Consider the following 20,250-nt stretch of genomic DNA (forward strand, 5'->3'; position numbering starts at 1 on the left):
ATGTAAAAAAATTCCAAAGTTCGGATATCAAAGTGTAAGGGAACGGTAATCAAATTACACGGGTTCTAATAAAAGAAAATTTTCTTCGATCAAATTTCTTGCGCCATTTCCCTCAACTTCCAGCCGGGATACCAACTTGTTGCAGGGCCGAATGTTATTGATTAGTAGAGAAAGGCGGTCTAGAATGGAGGGAGACGGGACTCCCCCTACAGACATGAATGGTTGTGGTCCACAGAGCCAGATTTTGAGCTTGACCCGGATTCGTCACGGTGGAGTTCACGTTACCTTCACTTTCGTTGCCCAAGTTGTAACACGATGTGAAAAACCGTATGAGATGTGGAATACCTGCATATCCATACTCGTTAAATATCTTGCGAATAGTTTCATGACAGTCAACATATTCTCGTCGACTTGTTATAACAAAATTAATTACAGAATATTTTGACTGTTCCATCTTCCAGAAGAGTTCTTAGAAAATGGCAGTATGATTCTTAGATAGCAGATTATAGAAATTAGATTTTTATAAAATAAAGTAATATATAAACGTAAGATTTAAATAATACTTTTTAGTCTAACAATTTCATCGAGTTCAAGCCGAAATGAAAATTTAAAAATTGATTTTTCAATCTTTTTAGAAGTATTTGAATTAATTAGCATATCGTTTTATATTATACTTTTAATGTATCTTATATATAACGCAAAATGGAATTTTATTAAACATTTTCATCTACATAAATCTACTTAAAATTAGTTTAAAACAGCCATACATAATCTCAAGTAAAACCGAACCCTTTGCCACATAACATCAACCTCAACTATCAAATTGAACGTAGTAATCATAAATATTACACTACTCCCACAAAACAAATCAAAAACCCTTTTACAATTACAAATATTCAGTATTTTCAAAAGATACAACCCTCTCACCTCTAAAACCACTAACAATTCCAATCCAAACTAACTACTAACAAAACACTCTTCCCAATGAAAATAACTGAACAACAAAAATCAACAAATAAACTCCAGAAAACAAACTCTCCATCAACCCGAAAACTTTCTCCTTCCAACCCCTTTCAGCCCTTCGAAATGATCGATCTCAAATTAACAATTCCAATCCAAAGTTACTACTAAAAAAACACCCTTCCCAACGAAAACAACCGAGCAGCAAAAATCAACAAAGAAACCCCAGAAAACTAACTCTCCATCAACCCGAAAACTTTCTCCTTCCAACCCCTTTCAGCCCTTCGAAATGATCGATCTCGGGTTACGCCGAGGATGCCCGTAACTAGGTGACATTTAAAAATCCACCGGCAGGAAAGGGAGAGGTCCTTCGTAGGAGGCTGCGGGGTCGTACGGGCGCAGCCGGCGGGTTTCACCCCCGGCGAGCGGGCCGCGTGTGCGCAGTGAGGGTCGCCTGGCCTCAGGGAGTGGACAGGCCGCGCAGTCGACTCGTTCTGCCCCAAAATCGAGCAACGTTTTCGTATTCCGCACGCGAGCACCATTCACGAGACCCGAACGATCTTGAAAACCACCCCCGGCGCGTGCACTTCTTCGAAAAACACGGGCTAAAGAAAGGGAAAAGAATCGAGTTCGAGTCCGCGTGTCGCCGAAGCTGAGTCTCCGCAAGCGAGGAGTAGGAGATCGTCGTCGTTGGAAACTCGGTCGCGAGCAGGCGTGTCTCTCGAGAAAATTATCGCTCGGTCGGGGTGGCCCTGAAAGCAACAGGGGTGATCGTTGCTGCTTAGCAGGGGTGGTTCGCGGGAGATCATCTTCGTCGGAGACTCTTTGTGCTTCGGACACCGTTTTCGGACGTTTTCGTTGATTCTATAGTTTCGTTTCTCATTGCCTGGGTTTATCATTGAGATCGAGTTCGAGATGTTTTAAGGGTAGCCGCGAAGGGGATATTGTTCACGACCAGCGTGGTGGATTATGCGTGATCGTGGAAGCGTGGAAGTGAGGTAAAAGTGTTTTTTCGGGGCAAACGCGACCCGCCGAGCGAGGGGGCTCCGGGATCCGAGCAACAGGTAATTTACCCCTTCTGCGGGGCACCCCTTTCGTCGATCTTTCTTTCGAGAGTGACCCCGTTCTCCTCTTTTTTTTTCTTCTTTGTTTCGACGGGTGACGTGCCGAGATTCGTGGGCGGGCTGAGTGAAATCACCGAGCCTTGCGTTCCTGTCTAGTCGTCGGTTGCTCGTTTTTTTGTTTGCTTAGGTGTTGCTCGTGCCAAGTAATTGGTTTTCGGTTTTTCTCTTGGCTCGCGGGGTGTAAGTGGACATTGGATTCTTCTGGGGAATTGAATTTATGTTGTTACTGGGATGCTTCAGTCTGAAGGATGTTAATTTTGACGTGTCTTTGTTAATTATTGTTTCTTTCTGGGGGTTAATTAAAGAATGCTTCCCTTTGTTTGTTATTTTTCACTGGGAATTAGGATCTTGTGATTATGATAAGAATTAGTTGTTGACAAATAAGGTAAGAGTTTAGGTGAATCGTAGCTCAAGTATTATGTTATTGATTGTTATCATTATGATATTTGTAGGTTAAAATTAATAAACTCAATATCAAATTTAATATTTTTTATTGACAGTATTGTGTATGCGATTAATTTAATTTTTCATATCCACAATATTTTTCTAAATTAATTAATTCATGTCCTATTTTACGAATTAATTTTTTTATGTTTATATTCCTTAATCGACTTTTATAAAAATAAACATTGCATTGTTTAAAACATGGTTAGAAGAACGTAATATGGAATTTTCTGGTAGTACTTTAAGAAACCAAAATGAATACTTCTTAAAGGGGAGAAGTTTTGAAGTATCTCAGAAGAAAAAAGCATGGATATAAAATGAAATAAAAGAGTAAAATACAAGGAAGACATAAGATTATCAATAAGAATCTAAATTAATCTTATATTTATTATATTTATTAGCTTTTATGAAACTAATCCTATTAAAAGTAAATGTATGTTCAATTTCAAAGTCATAACAACTGATAACACGTAAAAAGGGGTGTGCAAAGTTGCAAAATTAAAAAACCGTGAAATATCCCTCCAAACAAAGTGTATTCAGGTTTAAAATCAGAATATTCCATAATATCGATCAAAGTAAAAGTTTATCAAATTTCAAAAGCAAAATGATTCGCAGCACCTCTAAAAATGAACATGCTTTGAAACACTGAACAATTATTCTGAAAATCGAAGATAGTCCGGGTATAAAATTGTTACATGACCTTTCTCGAATGGTTTCGGATTGAAACCTATCGAGTTACAGATTAGAAATATTGCGTGACATTTTATCAGATAATGCAGCGTGAACTTCAAAGTGCATCAGCTTTCAAAATGAAGTACAGTCAGTCACAGAAACTTATAATGACCATAACGAAAAGAATTTGTATGATATATTTCCTGACTTCGTATTTCTAACTCATTTATTTACATTTATTGCCAATCAAGAAAGATAAACATAGAATTCTCATTTTTATTTAACATTTGAAATTTAACATTAAACCTACCAGCTGAGTCAAAATGACCCATTCCTGATTTCTTCTTTTTACAATCATTACAATCATGACAGATGTTGCTCCGAGAAATTATTAAAGAATTTGATTTAGCAGTATGCAAACTGAATTGTAAATCAATGTCTCAATAGATGCATCCTTGAAGTTGCTATAGAGAAATTTCAAAAAATTAATTTAACTGCTCGGTAGATTTAGTGCTAAAAGGTACACAAACTTTAACAACAAACTAAATCTTCTACCAAAATGCAAATACCGTTCAAAACCAAAATACCGCGAATTTTATAGTACGAACAATCTTAGACACAAATGAAAATCAAAGTAAATCAAATTTCGTGATAAAAATCACGCAAAATAATGCTAAAAACAAAAGTTCAAGTCCCAGAGATGAATACACTTCACGAACTCGTTGATAATCAATAGAAATCGAATATCAAAGTGCAAATATTCCGGAACATTACGCGGGATTGAATCGTATTGGTTATTAAACAGGAAATGTCGCGGAAATATCGATGCAGTGATTCGTCCGATTTAAAGGTCAAATGTAAATGAAAGTTTACTGTCGGCCAGGGACAAGGATTAAAGGAGTCTCCGGCTGCAAGTAGGTTAACTACATTGTAGATAACGGACCTCGTTACCCGGAGGGGTAGTTAAGGTCTCCGCGGGAGGGAGGGGACGCCTGATTTATCGATGGGCTCGCAGATTTCCCTATCCCGATAAAGGAAAGTGCATTTCGTCCATTAAAGCGTGCTCCTGCTTCTTCTTTAGAAATTCTTAACGCGTTCGGCCGGACGTGGATGCATTAAAAAAACCGTTCACACTGTAATGATCACTCGTAAATAATTTCTTACCTGCAGTGGAGCCCTTTATATCCGAGCATCCATTATTTTGTTTCGTTTGTTTTTATTCTTCCATTAAAATTCATTGCAGGTCACCCATAAACCTTTTTCTTTGAATTGTGAAAGAAAAATATTTGTTTATTATATTATTTATTTCTATTATTATTATTACACACAAACATTTATTTATTATATTATCTATTTCTATTATTATTATTATTATTATAGACAAATATTTGTTTATTATATTATCTATTCACGTTATTGTTACCTGAAAATATTTATTTACTAGATAAAAGTATTATTAAAACTTTATTAAACTCTTCTAAATACTTCGTTGTATCGAACTTCGGAGGATCAAAGATACTACGATGTATCGTGTACAATCGTTTTCAGGAAAATACGAGCTCGATGCCGGAAGCTTCGGGATCGGGGGTGGCCGACGAGTCGGATTATTCGGCTTTCGAGAGGAGCGGCCTGGCCGACGAGTCGGATTATTCGACTTTCGAGAATAAAACCGGCTTGGCCGACGACATGAAGTTCCTGGCTCGAATGCCGGAACTTTGCGATGTCACGTTCCTCGTCGGCGATACCAGGGAGCCAGTGTGCGCTGTGAAGGCTGTCCTAGCGGCGAGAAGTAGGTTCGTATCGTACAAATGCAGACTTTTTACGAAATTTCAATATTTAATTGATATACTATTAATTCGATATATTATCGATATATTATTGAACGTCGATATTCAATGAAATATTAATTTCCTCGAAAAGCGATTTTACAAATCCAAGAAGTCAATTTGACAATTAAACACATGAAGGTTTAACAGAACTTTAACCCTTTGCGATCGATGCCGCCACAGTGGTGACATTTGACATTTGTTTTCGAAATCGTTGTCGCCAATATGGCGGCATGTTCTTTTTTTTTAGTATAGTGTTATTGAGAGGTGTTGCATTTATTATTCTTCATAGTATTTATATTCAACAAAACACGTTAACTTTAACGAATTTTTAATATCTATATATTTATTATAAACCACCTATAGAAAAATAACTTTGAAAATATATATATTTCCTTCGACCAGTTGGTACAGTCAGCAAGAAAATGTGCTGATCATAAAGAGTTAAATTGTATCTTCGATTCTATTAACAAAAATAATGTAATTGAATAAATTAGTTCAGTTATTCCAAAATCATATGAAGCTAATGTTAAAGTATAAAATCTTCATTTACCTTGAAATTTAATACGAGAAAATTTCAAGAGTATGTGTAAATACTTTTAGCCGGAGTAACAAAGATTATAGCGATATTTATTGATAATCTGTCGGAATAATCATACAATGGCACAAATGATTGAGTCTCGGTTATTCTAGAGTGTTCCACAAAATGCTCTATCAAGCGCCGAGTCCGCAACGCAAGAAAGACCCACCATCCCGTGATAAGATCCGTATGTTCTTGAAAAGAAGCTCGGAACCGCTGTTGAATCTACAGAATGCGGCGCAACAGGTAATTGCAGTCATTTCAGAACGATTGTTCCCTTGCAATCCTTCTTACTGTCCGTCGACACAGAGTACTTAGGTATACGTCCCAGCACTATGAACCGAAAGCGTAAATGATACAAGTGTAGAAATTTAGATAACAATTTGCAACACGTAGAAGGTACATAGTTTCGATGCCTAGTGATAAAAGAAGTATGCGAGGAAAATGTGTAAGTTGCAGAATGTTCAAAATAGAATTAACATATCTTTTCAGCGATATATACGTATCTACAGTGTTGCTAAAAAATGTTGAGTATTTTCTTTTATAGTTAAAATATTCTGTATAGTCGGCTTCAACTGTTATTTCATATGTTAATTTAATTATTGTACTGGAAAATGAGAATTTCTTTAATTCAGGACACTCTGCAGGGTACACGTGATTTATTTACCCAAACAAAGTAGTTTACTAATTAATATAGAAACTGAATTGACAGGGATATAATAATTTCGATTGAAAACTTTAACCAATAACATAATAGCTCAACGTAACCGTAATTCTGCAGGATTATTGGACTAAGATTATTATAAGATGATGTGTTACTGAATTCAAACTTAATTTGTATCAATTGAAGCACATTTTATAGATCACGTACATTCGGCTGAACGAATTTTTGACGTTCAGTAACCACGTATCCATCGGTCGCGCGGTTCTATCGAACGTTTGCGAATAGTTATTATTTATATAGATACATGTTTTCTAAGGAATTAGAAATATTTAACAATTTCTTATATTATTTGATATTTACGTATGCGTTTGAAATACTGATGCAACACCAATATCGTGATTCTAATATGTTCCTGTTGTATTAATTATTATTCCATACATACTTTTATTTATTTCAATTATCTCCTTACGTATACTCACATTCGCTTCATAAAAAATAATTTCATCCATCAGTTATGTAATTATATAAAATTTATATAAATTATAATTATACTATAATGTTAATATAATCCTAATATATTGTATTATACAATATAATATCGTATAATATTATAATTATATTCACAATATTGATATTATATCAAAGGTATAATTACATTGCTAAATATTATTAAACATAACATAATATAATATAAATTATATTATTAAATATAATATACAGTACGATATTATTACAATTACAATTTTCTCACATAATTTTTGTTACAAACATAAACACAATATTACATTAATTACATAACAAACAACGCGAAACGCAGTCGTTCCTCTGTCCTCATTTCCGTTTGCTCGTCCCTGTACCATCCACGAATGTCCGTTCGTCGGCACATTCACTCGTCGGATACTTACGATCCACGGGTTTATTTGCCGAACTAAATTTTCGCAAACGTCCGGGAACATTTCGCGCAGCCGGTGGACGGGGTACGTGACCGTACGGGAAACATGGCGTCCCCTAGAGTCGAATGTACACACCGTGTTCGAAACAGACACGGTCATCTCACCGCTGAAACGACAGTAAATGTGCATTTGTTATATGGCGTATAGCGGTCAGGGTACACGCAGCAGTTGGCTACCATTCAAGAGGTACTATGAACGTCACTTCTGGATACGATAATCTTTTTTTTCCTCTCTCTCTCTCACTCTGTTCATACAGCCTTGTACAGTTCGTAGCCTACAGTCTGAATCTTTAAGAAAGAGCTCGCGGAGAGTTAACGTTACACCGCGATCGAATGTCACTTTCATCGATTCTCATTAGGAGACATTCTTGTTTGCAACGATTCCACGAAGAAATCGTTCCTTCCTTCTTCTGTGTCATCCGTGTCATCCGTTCATTCGTGTGGCGTGTAAATAGGCGCGCGACATACAGCGCCGATAGAATTGCATGAGACGAGGTGCGCGCTGGTTATTATGGACGCCATCGCGCGATCTGTGTGATTATATTCCGTTTCGTTTGGTTGTTATTTCTCGTAGCGGATTGTGCATAATAGTCGGACACTGTTTTCGGATCATTCTCTTGCGACACTAGTGCGAAACGATTGATTGTTTTACTGAAAGATACAGGCATGGGACTTTGCTTTTGTACCGTTATTGGTGTGTCTCATTTGGTAGAAATTGATTGATATTATATGTAGGTATTTGTTAATGAAATTTCGATAGAAGATAGTGAAATTGGTTATCGAACATTGAATAATTTTATGTCTGAGGAAATGCAATAAAAATACTAGGAGGGAAGAAAACTGAATAATTAGAGCTGACACTTTAGAAATTGCTGTAAACGGTAACTATGTTTATATTGTTTTTAATGTGGTACAAACAAATATTTTTGTCTGTCTCTTCCAGTGGGTATGCAAATTTCCGATTACGACTTTTAAATTCCAAATATCTAAATGGAAGTATTATCGTATTGAAAAATGTGCAGTAGTTATAGGATCGCACGATCACGATACTCGTCATTCAGAAACGACACAATTTATATATATATAATCGTCTGCATCTCACAAGTTCGTCACGTAGTCGTGGATTTATGGTGGTATTAGACGCACAGTAGTTTGCCTATGAGAATCCGCACCCACGCCGACTGTGTCGCGAAATGTTGGCACGGAAGTGCTCCAACAAGTTCTCCCAATGCTTCAGCTATTGATGATGGACGATCAACTAAATTCTCAAGATTTTCTGCAGTAATTGTAGCTTATTAATAATTTTTAATACTCGTGTAGACTTATAAATTTAATTAAACAAGAGAATCTATCGTTGAAATTTTCGAGAAACTTTGTAGATTAAATTTCACCGTAAACATCGATACATTGAGTTGTTAATTTAATTTACTCTTTAATTTATTAATTTAATAGTTGCGTGTACTAGTAACAGGCTGTTTTAATTCTTTATAGTTGAACGTTATTGAATGAATAATTTTTTTTCACTCGAACATAAAAAATATATTATTCTACAAAGGGTGAACGAATGTTTTCGAAACTTGTACATAGTGTTACATCTTTTTTATTCAAAATTTAGTGTATCCATCATTAAATGCACCGCGCAGTTAGCTTAAAATAGTTTTTCACATCCGTGTTAGAGTCTGAATTATTTATTGATCGTGGTGTGCCCTCGTTCGTATAAATATTTGAATTTTTTCCTGAGCCGCAGCCGCATCCAACTTTAATCATCGAGGAGTACGAGCCCGACGTGTTCCGTCAAGTGATAGAGTACATTCACACCGGTTGCATTATCCTGCAGCCTAGAACATTGTTAGGTAAATAAATATTTCATAAAAATTATTAAATTATCATTATTATATGTAATGTACCATTTCATATATCTTTATTACCTTAGACCATTTCTAACGTCTATAATAAAACATCTTTCTTATATTGTTTTATTTTTCAAAGTACCTTCTCCTTCATTTAATTAAAAATTTAAATAGTACATATAAACTGTTGTAATAAATAACTGAGAATATGATTAAAATCTACCTCCCTCTTTCATAAATTATTACTTATACAATTCTTTTATTTCCAAATCAATCTGTTCTCCGAATTTATTTTTAAATAATAAATTCATTCAATGAAATTTCATTAAACTCATTTTCGAATTTATTTTGTTTCAAATGGTGCAACTGTGTAGCATTCTATTGAAACTTTCTTTAATGATTTTTATACCTATGTACATTATATTGTCCATTGAAGTATAAAAACTGATGTAAAAGATATTCTCATTTTTTTTTAAGGAGTAATGAATGCCGCGGATTATTACGGCTTGAACCAGCTCAGAAGTGCCTGCGCTGGATTCGTTCAATGCTGTATAACCGTGGATACTGTCTGCGCTTTATTGGCGTCTGCCGAACGATATATTCAGTACAAATGCACGAAGTCCTTGGTTCAGAAGGTAAACCTTATATAATCCTAACGTGGTGAATTGTAATTAAATTTTAATAGAAACAAAAGTTTGGAATTGGTTCATTTCGAAATTAATTATTTTCTCTGCTGGAAAATTGTTCAGAATAAAGTGATTAAAATTTAAAAATCAAATACATCGAATAAAATAATTAAAAATCATTGAAAATAAATGATTTATCGAAGACTTAAATTATTCAATAATAATAGTCTTCTGCATTTTGCGTAAATTTTTAAATAAATCCCACGTGTATTTTTTATTTCTGATAGGCACTTATAATTATATATAAACTCAGTACAACCATAAAATCATTCGCGTGGATTTGCCATCTGTTTTGATTTCACATTGCACAAGATAAGGAGATATCGTATTGAAAGTATTAATAATGCAATTATATTAAGATAAGATAAAGGTATTCGTAAATATTTAAACCAACAATTTAATTCATATCTTACGTAACAGTGGTAGATAAAGTTTTATCGCATAATAATTGATTAAAATCTGCGTATCGCTTGGATAGAACACCCACTCGTTAAGATCGAAATTGGTTTAGTAATCTTGATCACCTTATTGCTTCTTAAAATGAAATGAAAAGATTTGATAATAGTGTCAAACGTTTTTTTTTTGTGAGCACACAAAGTAATACTCAATTAATTTTCTAAATACGAATATTATTTATCCGTTCTTTACAATTATAAGTCAAATTAAAGTACTTCTTTTGAAAGTAATAATTAATTTTAGCTTCAAGATAAGTATTGGCTTGTATTTCCTTTTTGTTCCTATAAAATTATTAACGAGGAAATTGAATTAATGGAAAAGGAAGTCGTGAAATAAATTCGAAGACAAAGGGTTAATTGTTCGCTGGTAATATTTACAGGTCTTGGAATTCGTCGACGAACATGGCAACGAAGTGTTGAATTTAGGATCCTTCACTTTGCTCCCTCAACACGTGGTCCGACTGATCTTAGCGAGAGAAGAGCTGCGCGCTGATGAATTCACCAAGTTTCAAGTAATTAAATATAAATGATTTAATAACACGTAATACTAACAATATAGTTAATTCGTTTTGTTAATAGTGTTACCGACTCGCAAAATAAATAAGTAAAATAGATCAAGTAGATATATTCCGATGTATAGATATTTTCCAGTAACTTATTAATGGTAAAATGATTCCGACAAACACGTTAAAATAGATCATAAAACAAACGACTAATATTCATCCTATTTTTCGATAATGTTAAGGAAACACTGTATTTTCCATTCTCACATTGTCTTTTTTCTGTTTCCACCAGGCGGCCTTAATGTGGAGCAAGAAGTACTGCGACAGCAATCAAAACGTCAGCCTGAAAGATGTGATAGGGAATTTCCTCGAGTACATTCAATTCCACAAGATCCCAACGACCGTGTTAATGAAGGAGGTCCACCCATTAAATCTGGTGCCTTCCGCGACCATCATGAACGCGCTGGCCTATCAGGTGCGTGTTGTCCTCGAGATACCTGCGCGCAACATTCTCTTGTTGTCATTTCTTTCCGTTATCGCGGTAGTTCACCGCTCGATCGGCACTTTCGATCGTAATCTGCTAACAATCTTGTGTTTCTAGTATCTCGACATTTCTGTATCCTTATTTACGATCTAGATTCACAGTTTCCATTTCTTTTTCTTCTCTATATCTCGCAAGGCTCGTCGATCGTTTATCGAAAACGAAAACGTTGACACCCATAACCTGATGAGAATTAATTATTCAGCGACACACTGTTACAAGCAGCGCTTTTTTAATTTAGCTCCAGGACATTAGTCTGTGAATTTACCTAACAAAACGAACTAGAACGTACATGCTTCACGAAGGTAGTAACCGATTAAACAAATCTGCTCGATGTACGTGTCCCGTTGGTTCCGCCCAAAAATACTTGAGAGGAATCGCAGTAAGATTACGTTCCTGTGTGATTGTCCTGTTCCCTTGGAAATCTCGAATTTTTTTATACACGAAGAGTGAAGTGTTAAGTTCTTATTGAGTATAGGAATTAGTGGGATTATTTTGTTGATTAATATAGCTTGAAGATTTATACTTATTTTTAATGAATTTTGAAGTAAATTTTCAGTATTTAAATTTGTAAATTAAGCGAAATCTAATGATATTTTAATAGCTTGAATTTACGCTTCTCATGAGTATTGTCATGTTAATTTATACGTGTTTGATTGTTCAATTAATTAAAATATTTAAGTTTTATATGTAATTTACGTATAGGTATATAAATTATTTTTATTAGAAAGATTTATTAATTCAGAGATAAAGGAATGATAAATTGGTTAATTAAGTAATTAAGTTTTTAGAGATTTTTGGGAAAATATTGACCCCGTTCCTTCCCACACCCTTCTGTTTGTACCTTCTTAAACCTTTTTTAAGCATGCTGAAATAACAGTGAATAAATCATGGAATATTCGCTGCTCTCGTTCAGTCGTTCGAAAAACAATACAAAAAAGTTTCATTAAAGCATTGAATCTATTCGTGAAGTGTACCCCACATAATTTTTCACACTCCTATATAAATAATGAGTATGCATTTATATGTACAAAACTTTTTCTTTATAAATATATTTATACACAGTCGAACTTTGAATAGTTGTAGCATTGCAACGTGACCCCCTACTGTTGAATTTCGTTTAGTAATGGGATCAAGTTCAAAATAGTGCATTACATATTTTATCTACATTAAAAACTAAACTTTTAATTTTTTCTTTCAAAATACATAACTAAGAGTTTTATTTCTTTCAGATTTTCCGTCGAAATAAAACAATTATTATTATATTTCAAATACTACAGATTTGTCCAATGTTTGCTAAAAACAATTTCACAAAATTTTAATGCAACTCAATTAAAACGAAGAAGATTATGAATTAAATGATACACCCTGCATAAACGTAAAACTTCGCTGTTTGTTCATGACTACTATCTTCGATTCTATCAAGCATGCAATACATGGCAGATTCAATCTCGCAGTATCAGTTTTGAATACAACTTCCGGCGAGCTTGGTCCTATCGCTACTATTGTCCCCCTCCGTATTGATTGTCGATACACTGCCCTTAACAGAGTCGGGCAAAATGTAATCTGATTACACGATACCGATGACAAGGAAATGCAACACTTAATTTGAAGAAAAATTGCTTCCTGCACTAGCGTCATTATTAATGATTATAAGAAATTGCTTGTGACCTAGTCTAAGAAAAATCGATGAATGCCAAAGTCCATTACTACTAAAACCATCAGATGCATTAAAATGTCTCACGCCACAATTCGTCTTTCACAATTACTAAAGAAAGATACAAGTTCTTTTAAAATTGATAATAAATCAACCTCAGAACTTCAATAACTGCACTTCTGCAATTTATACATGAAAATACCAAGTCCAATATTAAGATAGAGTAAGTCAGCCAAAATTCAACACTTCAAGTTCGAGTCCTATTAATCTCAGGATACGTTTATAGAAAGGCAACTGTATAAATCAGAAATCATCAATTCACAACACTCGTATCTTTGATTAATTAACTAAATTTACCACTATGCGTTCCTGGTTTCGCTCTAATGGGAGGTCCGCTACATACCCTAACTTTTTCTCGAGAACTTCGAAAACATCTTTTTCATAACAAAACGACGATCAGATTAAATTCTGCCTAACTCTGGCTCAGCCAGCCAGCCAAAGTAGAGATGAACGTCCCCGAAAGAGTCCCTCGTTGTACACACGAGCAGCGAGCATCGGTAGTCGATCATCCCGAAGTCCCTTGACCAGAGGGTTTGTTGCAGGCAGACCCGACCAGTGTCGACCCGGACAAACACTCCCCCCACAGAGTGAGGCGCCAGGGTCGCTGCATGTCGGTGCAGTCCTCCCTGGACCCGTACGGTAGCAACACGACACTGAGCTCGAACGGTTCCGACGCGGGCTCCGACCAGAAGCAGCATTCAGGTAGCAACTAACCTCCGGCCACGGCCGCACTGAACGCGGCCGTATCGGACGGGCCTCGACGCGAGGAAATTCCTATTAACGATGCAGTCTCGCATCCGGTTGAAGGTAAAAACAGCGTAGCGGAGCAAGACTCGACCGGCGAGCAGCCGCAGCCGATGCAGCAGCAACACCAGCTAGACCAACGGCCGAAAACACCGAGGCAAGAGGACGAAGAGGACCTGCAGCGTCAGATCGAGCAGAGGATACAGCTTCAGCTGCTACGCCAGGAGCAAGAGCAGAAGAGACAGGAGGAGGAGGCCAGGATGCTGGAAAGGGAAGAGGAGCTACGGAGACAGATGGAAATGGACGAGAAAGGGAAGAAGTCCGAGGATAAAGATGGAAAGGAGTCGAAGAAGGACAAGCAGGAGAAGAGGAAGAAGAGCAAGAAGTCGAAGAAGGAGTTGAAGAAAGAGATGAAGAAGAGGGAGAAGGAGGAGGCGGAGGAGTTGAAGAGGCAGGAGGAGTTGAAGAGGCAGGAGGAGGAGGAGATGAGGAAACGGGTGGCGGAGGAGCTGGAGAAGCAAAGGCAGAACGAGGAGTTGATAAAGGCCAGGCAAAGAGAAGAAAGGGAGTTGAGGAGGCAACAGACGGAGAAATTGAGAAGTCAACAGGAGGCGGAGAAGTTGAAAAGTCAACAGGAGGCGGAGAAGTTGAAAAGTCAACAGGAGGCGGAGAAGTTGAAAAGTCAACAGGAGGCGGAGAAGTTGAAGAGACAACAGGAGGCAGAGAAATTGAAGAGTCAACAGGAGGCGGAGAAATTGAAGAGTCAACAGGAGGCAGAGAAATTGAAGAGTCAACAGGAATCGGAGAAATTGAAAAGCCAGCAAGAGTCAGAGAAACTACAAAGCCAGCAGCAAGCAGACAAAGTGGAGAGCCATCAGCAAACAGAGCAGCCGGAGACTCAGCAGCAGGCGCAACCACTGAAACCAGCGTCAAAGAAGCAAGTACCTAAGAAGCAAGAAGAGAAACAGCAAGATCGTCAGCGGAGTGATGAATCAACGGTTCAAAAGGAGAAAGGAGGTTTGCAAGAAGCGAAGGAGGAACACCAAGAGCTGAAAGAGGAAATTAAACTCCGAGACCAACAAGACGATCGGAAACATCTCGAAGATAAGGCTACCGCGCCCAAGGAACTGCTGAATGATCAGGAGAAGGAAGAGCAGCAACGGATCCTGAAGGAGAGGAAACTGCAGCTACAGCTGCAGAAGCTGAAGCTCCACCTGGCAGTTCAGCAGGAAATTATTTTACAGAAGCAGGAGGACGCGTTGCTGAGACAGATACAAGAAAGACGACGCGAAGAGGAGCTAGAAGCTCATCAGTATCAGTTGTATTTCGAAGGCAGGAAGCCTGAAGCCGAGAAACCCGTGGAGGAGCAGGCAAAGCCAAAGGAAGCGAAGAAAGAGGAAAGAGTGAAGATTCGCGTGAAGAAGGCAGAGGTTCAGAAGAAGGAGCAACAGGATCAGCCGCAGGAGCAAGAGATCGCTGCTCCTAGAGAAGGAGTGAGCGGGTTCTATATAAGATTGGTGGTGAGGCAGGAAGGCCGAGCGAATTTGGTTTGGCTCCTGAAAACACACATGTTCTAAAGATGTCCGTTTCGTTGTCTTCTATTTCTGGTTTGCCACCTGGTTGACACCTGTCGCCATGGATTCGTTATTTCCGCGACGGGAAACTATTCCAGAGTATAACAGTCTGTCTCGTCGCCTAGATCTTGAGGATCCATCGTTTCGATTTACAGTCTAACGCGAGATTGCACGCGGTCGCGTGTTGCTCGATGATGTTTTAAGGTTGTCGGTGTGAGTGTGCGAGTGAGCAGGCGCTCACGGTTAGACGCGTTAATAGGAATCGATGTACCTCGGGCGTGGACCTAGGATAATTACATTGAACGTTCGTTTCAAATTTTATTGATTTCGTTGCTGGAGGTTTATTAAATGTTTGATCGGGATTTTTGGAGTTTGTCGATGATCGGTTGATATTTTCGGTTGGTTCGTTGAATAGATGCTGAACGAAAGGAAATATATAAACATCTTATTGTTGTTCGATGGAAATATTTATTGAGAGACTGATTTGAGAAACTGTTTCAATCGTTATATTTAATTGTTCTGATTTGATCTTCATTCTGAATCGTGTAAGATATAGTTTATTAACCGATGAGTAGATGTGTTTGATTGTTTCACTCTTTATTACTTCTTTGTGTCAAAAATATGCTAAATGTTTAAGCTGTTTATCTAATACTATCTTCTAGATATTTTGTTATTAATAATGATGATTCTTAAAAGTTTAAAATTAATTCTACTGAGATCCAGTTATTTAAATTCTTTTATGTGTAATATTTCAATCTTTCCAGTCCACAATTAATTTCAGTTATGAATGTTACGATTGAATACTTTCCATATACAAACATACGCATTCTACAATTAAAAATATACTTAATTTAATTCAAATGATCTATCAGGAATATTTAATAGTACAAAAGCGAATAATTGATTTGTATAATTATTACTCATTACTACTTTCAACTGCGATCTCTAATCAATTATTTTAATCAATCATTTCAATACACCATATAATTTTCTACTTTAATCGACGCGTTGGACAATGAAACACTAATTTCTAACGACATCTTAATTAAGTCGATGCTTCCTCGTCATTTTTCTACTCTCTCATACTGAATACACTTATCATTAATGACACTACACTTGCAAGGCAAGAATGTTCCCTTCTCGGACACACTATCAATTTTTTACCAAACTACTGGACCCTCTCCATTATATATACTACACGAAATGATCGTTTCTATCAAGCTCGAACGAGCTCGCCAAGATCCGTTTTACCTGTGACCAATCACAGACGATGAAATATATTTTATCACAGACATCGATCAAAAATCCAATTGCGTGAAGCATGTCGATGCCAACAAAGGGAACGAAAGAACAGAGACGCTGGTCGGTGATGTTATTGTTAAACAGTTTTACCGTAGGACATATCCATCGATTGCCGTGAATTATGTATGTCAAAGGACTGCAAAGACTAACTATATATACATATATATACATATATATATATATACGCGCATGTATATATATGTGTAACTATACATCTATATTTGATACTATACTAAATGAAAAATAGAGTGTTATAGGCTCGTGTTGCTTCCGTGCGAGGTACTCGAGAACTTTAGATGATTTGACAATGACAAACGATTCCTCGAGACGCTGGTCAACCTGTTTTCATTTCAATTTTGCTATTTTATTAATAACAAATGAATAAAAAAGACGTTGACAGAGTCACAGCCTCGAAGATTTGTGAGTGAGAATATTTGTCTACTGAGTGTTTAAGGATGATTAGTTGAAGTTTCTTTGTATTAGTAGTTGGAATATGAATTTGATACCTTTTTATAATATTTTAGGTGTTTCTCACTGTTTTCGGAGTGTGTATTTCATTGACGTTTTCAATTAACGCCGCTGCTTTCGACGCTGTCCCTGACGTTTCCACAGTTTCGTTCGCCATTTTGAATCGCCGGAGAACGCGGGAGGCTACTGCCGCGAGATTACTTCGTTATTGTAAATGCAATGAGATTTCTAAGAATTTCGTTCACGAAAATGTGAATGTTTAATATAATAATGATGTTTACATGACTGACAGCGAGGAGGAGAATATTCTGATTGTTTCTTACGGTTTTTTTGTAGATACTTTGATGGAAGTCGATTACTTTAAATTTTTCAAACTGTCTCATTACTTAATTAATTAAATCGTTAATATTTAATTAATTTACGCTTCTTGTGTTTTCTAGTCTTTCTTGAAAAAATAATATTTTACATGCGTCAACATATTGTTCAAAATTTTAATCGTTTACAAGTATAATCTATTTTATTGAGATATTTGATTTTTACGAACAACGAATATTTTTTTCCTTGGATGTCAGTTCAAAAGAAATTGTTTAAGAGATGAATAAAATCAGAGTGTTTATAAACGTTGTTGATCGATGTAATACTCAGCATTAATATAAAGCACGTCGACAATTTCCGATTCGCCGAATGCTAAAATCTCAAATTCTGTTAGCAAGAAGTGTTGAGGGAGTAAAACGAGGAAATGAATGTTAATACTTATATAATAAACGATTGCCGAACGTGGCAATCGCACGTACTTTGAAACAATGTACTTACGTGTGTTAAGGCGCGAACGTGATTGCTATTTTCTGCGTGTGCAACAGCAAATATTCTTCGAATGAAGCTAACCGCTCAAGGATGATCAATAAAGATCGCCTAAATGTTGCACGAATAATACAATCAATTCTTTCTTCAATAATACAATTTGAGTAACAACTTTTTGATCAACTATACAGAAAAACAAAACATCGTTGCGTTACGAAAGATTCTATAAGACTGTGAAAAACATTTCATTCTAACTTCGATAACTATAAATTAATCAAATTTTTTATACAGTGAGATTCTTATAAAATGAAAGAATGGAATGTTACATAATTTAACATTCCAAGATTAGAAAACTTTGGAACACGAAGTATCGTCATCGAAGATTCTGAAGCAACATTCGAAGAAGCATTTGCGACAATCTCGCGTACGTATTGTGTACGACCAGTTACACGAACGCGAGTTTCGCTCGAAGGCTGCATTGAAACTAAAAGAAAGCGAGGGACTAATAATGAGCAATTATCTTCTTAATAGCCGTGCAATTGTCTGTGCAATCTCCGTGCAACGTTGTGCGCAGAGTAACACGCAGCGATTTTGTTGTTAGCGAAACATGTCTCGTGTGTAAATAAAAGGAACTGTAAAATTTCTGTAAATTTCGTACCTCGCAAGCCGCACTGCTTCCGTTCGATAGAACTGTTTAGTACCGAACGAAGGGAGAAGCTATTATCGGACTGTGGAGTTTATGCGTTCATCGTAGACACCGAGTGTTCAAGGCGCAGCGTTGAGAAAAATGAAAATTTACGAAGCGTGTAGCATCGTTTTCAGTTTACAACCGACTGAAAGGAAATATAAAATTGAAAAGTTTCATTTCTGTTTTCTGTTTCTCGAGATCGCGGTTTCTTGAATTTGCATAAACATCCGCAGCCGCATTGTCGTTGTGATTGTGAAATTCTCGCTATTCCTCTGTTAAACGTCGGACTGTCGTGTATAATAGTATGTATAATTGTTAACTGACTTAGGAGAGTAAGAACGGCAAGAAAGATAATGGATCTTCTGTGTGCTTGGATTTTCGTTGTTCTCCTCGCGTATATCATCGACAATACTTTGTTCGTATAACACATGCTCTTGTCTCAGGTTCAACTGTCATGAATACACAGAGCTATTGGAAAAGAGTATAATAAAAGAAGTTGTGATTATAAAAGTTCTCGTAGTTACTCGATATTTGCGTAAAACATTCTCATACGTATTTTTGTTTACAGTTATACCTGGACTGATAAGGATAGTTATAATTTCAAATGTTGTTCAATTTTGTCTCTTATTTCTATAATTTCTACAGAATCTTTTCATCTTACAGCCAGAAATCACATACGAAGATCTACCTCATAAAATTATCTCTGAAAATAATGTTGCTTGCACAATTACATCAATTATTTCATTTACAGGGCACTAAATACTTCATCGGAAGAACTCCATCGTTCCTATACTTAAAGATTCATCTTCCAACTCCCTACAATCATTCTTCCATTACCCATTTCCTATATGATCAAAACTGTCACACTGAAGTAACAGTGTCAACATTAAATTACCTCAAAAACCCCCATTTACTCCTCAAAATTACTCCCTCTCCGCAAACCCAACATCAGAAACACCAATCACCGAATCCTCAAGATCCCCACAATCTCCCCATCATCCTTAATCCAAGACGTAAACATGCAAAAACGCGTGAAACAGGTAAAAAGAAAATTCTTCGCGCAACACTTCGAATTTCCAGCGCAAGAGGTTAGACCCAAGACGAGTGGAGGTAACGCGAGAGGCGTACAGTACCCATAACGCGAAGAGACGCCAAGCTTCGGCGAGCAAGGACACGAGCGCACCAGCCGAGAGGAACGAGCGAGCCCAGTCCGAGAGCAAGATCGCGAGGCAGAGAGGCCAGAGCGAAAAGCCTAGCTAGACTCGGCCGGTTTAATTACACGCGGGGACATAAAATTGATTGAGTCATCCGGCCGCGTGGCAATTATCGCGGTTTATCGATAACCCGTATTGGCGGACGGACATTCCGCGTGCACGGGTATGGAAATGAGGGAGGGCGGAATGAAGGCCGCCGCTCGAAGACTGATGACGTTCGGGGCATTAAAACCGGCGGGGAGAGGGGCGGCCGGCATCTCGCGATGCGCATCGACAGGGCCCGGACCCGGGGACTCGTCCGGTAGCATTAATAAACGAGGGACATCGGCTTTTAATTACGCGCCTCGCTCGTAATTGTAACCTGCAGCGAAATCGCATGGGTTTGGGCTAGGGACACGGGGAGGAGGAGCGCGTCTCCTCCGCGGCGATATACGCGCACGGCGCAGGTTGATAACGGCCGAGGAGCCTCGGCCGTCGCTTGATCC

General features: G+C 37.2%; 1 protein-coding gene across 6 annotated transcripts; it reads left to right on the forward strand.

The window, feature by feature from the left end:
* The first annotated feature begins 1,414 nt into the window (after positions 1-1,414).
* Positions 1,415-19,428, forward strand: LOC116428643 (serine-enriched protein). 6 transcript variants are annotated; one of them, XR_004235300.2, is made up of 10 exons: positions 1,415-2,024; positions 4,749-4,993; positions 5,720-5,852; positions 7,371-7,409; positions 8,970-9,075; positions 9,550-9,707; positions 10,594-10,725; positions 11,009-11,191; positions 13,521-13,676; positions 13,782-13,929. XR_004235300.2 is itself a non-coding variant. In XM_076372569.1 (10 exons), exons 2-10 carry the CDS (start codon positions 4,764-4,766, stop codon positions 15,293-15,295), a joined length of 2,655 nt encoding a protein of 884 aa, XP_076228684.1. In that variant the 5' UTR covers positions 1,415-2,024; positions 4,749-4,763; the 3' UTR covers positions 15,296-19,427. The 6 variants fall into 6 exon arrangements, 5 of the variants coding, with proteins under 5 accessions (XP_076228684.1, XP_076228690.1, XP_031836358.1 ...); XM_076372569.1 differs by having other exon boundaries at positions 13,517-13,676; positions 13,782-19,427; XM_076372571.1 differs by lacking the exon at positions 1,415-2,024 and adding an exon at positions 2,095-2,469 and having other exon boundaries at positions 13,517-13,676; positions 13,782-19,428.
* Positions 19,429-20,250: the final 822 nt, after the last annotated feature.

Source organism: Nomia melanderi, chromosome 1 (assembly GCF_051020985.1).
Source record: "Nomia melanderi isolate GNS246 chromosome 1, iyNomMela1, whole genome shotgun sequence".
Lineage (NCBI taxonomy): Eukaryota > Metazoa > Arthropoda > Insecta > Hymenoptera > Halictidae > Nomia > Nomia melanderi.

Excerpts from the sequence above, each read along its gene's own strand:
- LOC116428643 (XM_076372569.1), top strand. The coding sequence starts at position 4,764 with ATGCCGGAAGCTTCGGGATCGGGGGTGGCCGACGAGTCGGATTATTCG. Across the intron at positions 9,076-9,549 it reads GCAGCCTAGAACATTGTTAG|GAGTAATGAATGCCGCGGAT; the intron begins GTAAATAAATAT and ends TTTTTTTTTAAG. Across the intron at positions 13,677-13,781 it reads CGACCAGAAGCAGCATTCAG|GTAAAAACAGCGTAGCGGAG; the intron begins GTAGCAACTAAC and ends ATCCGGTTGAAG.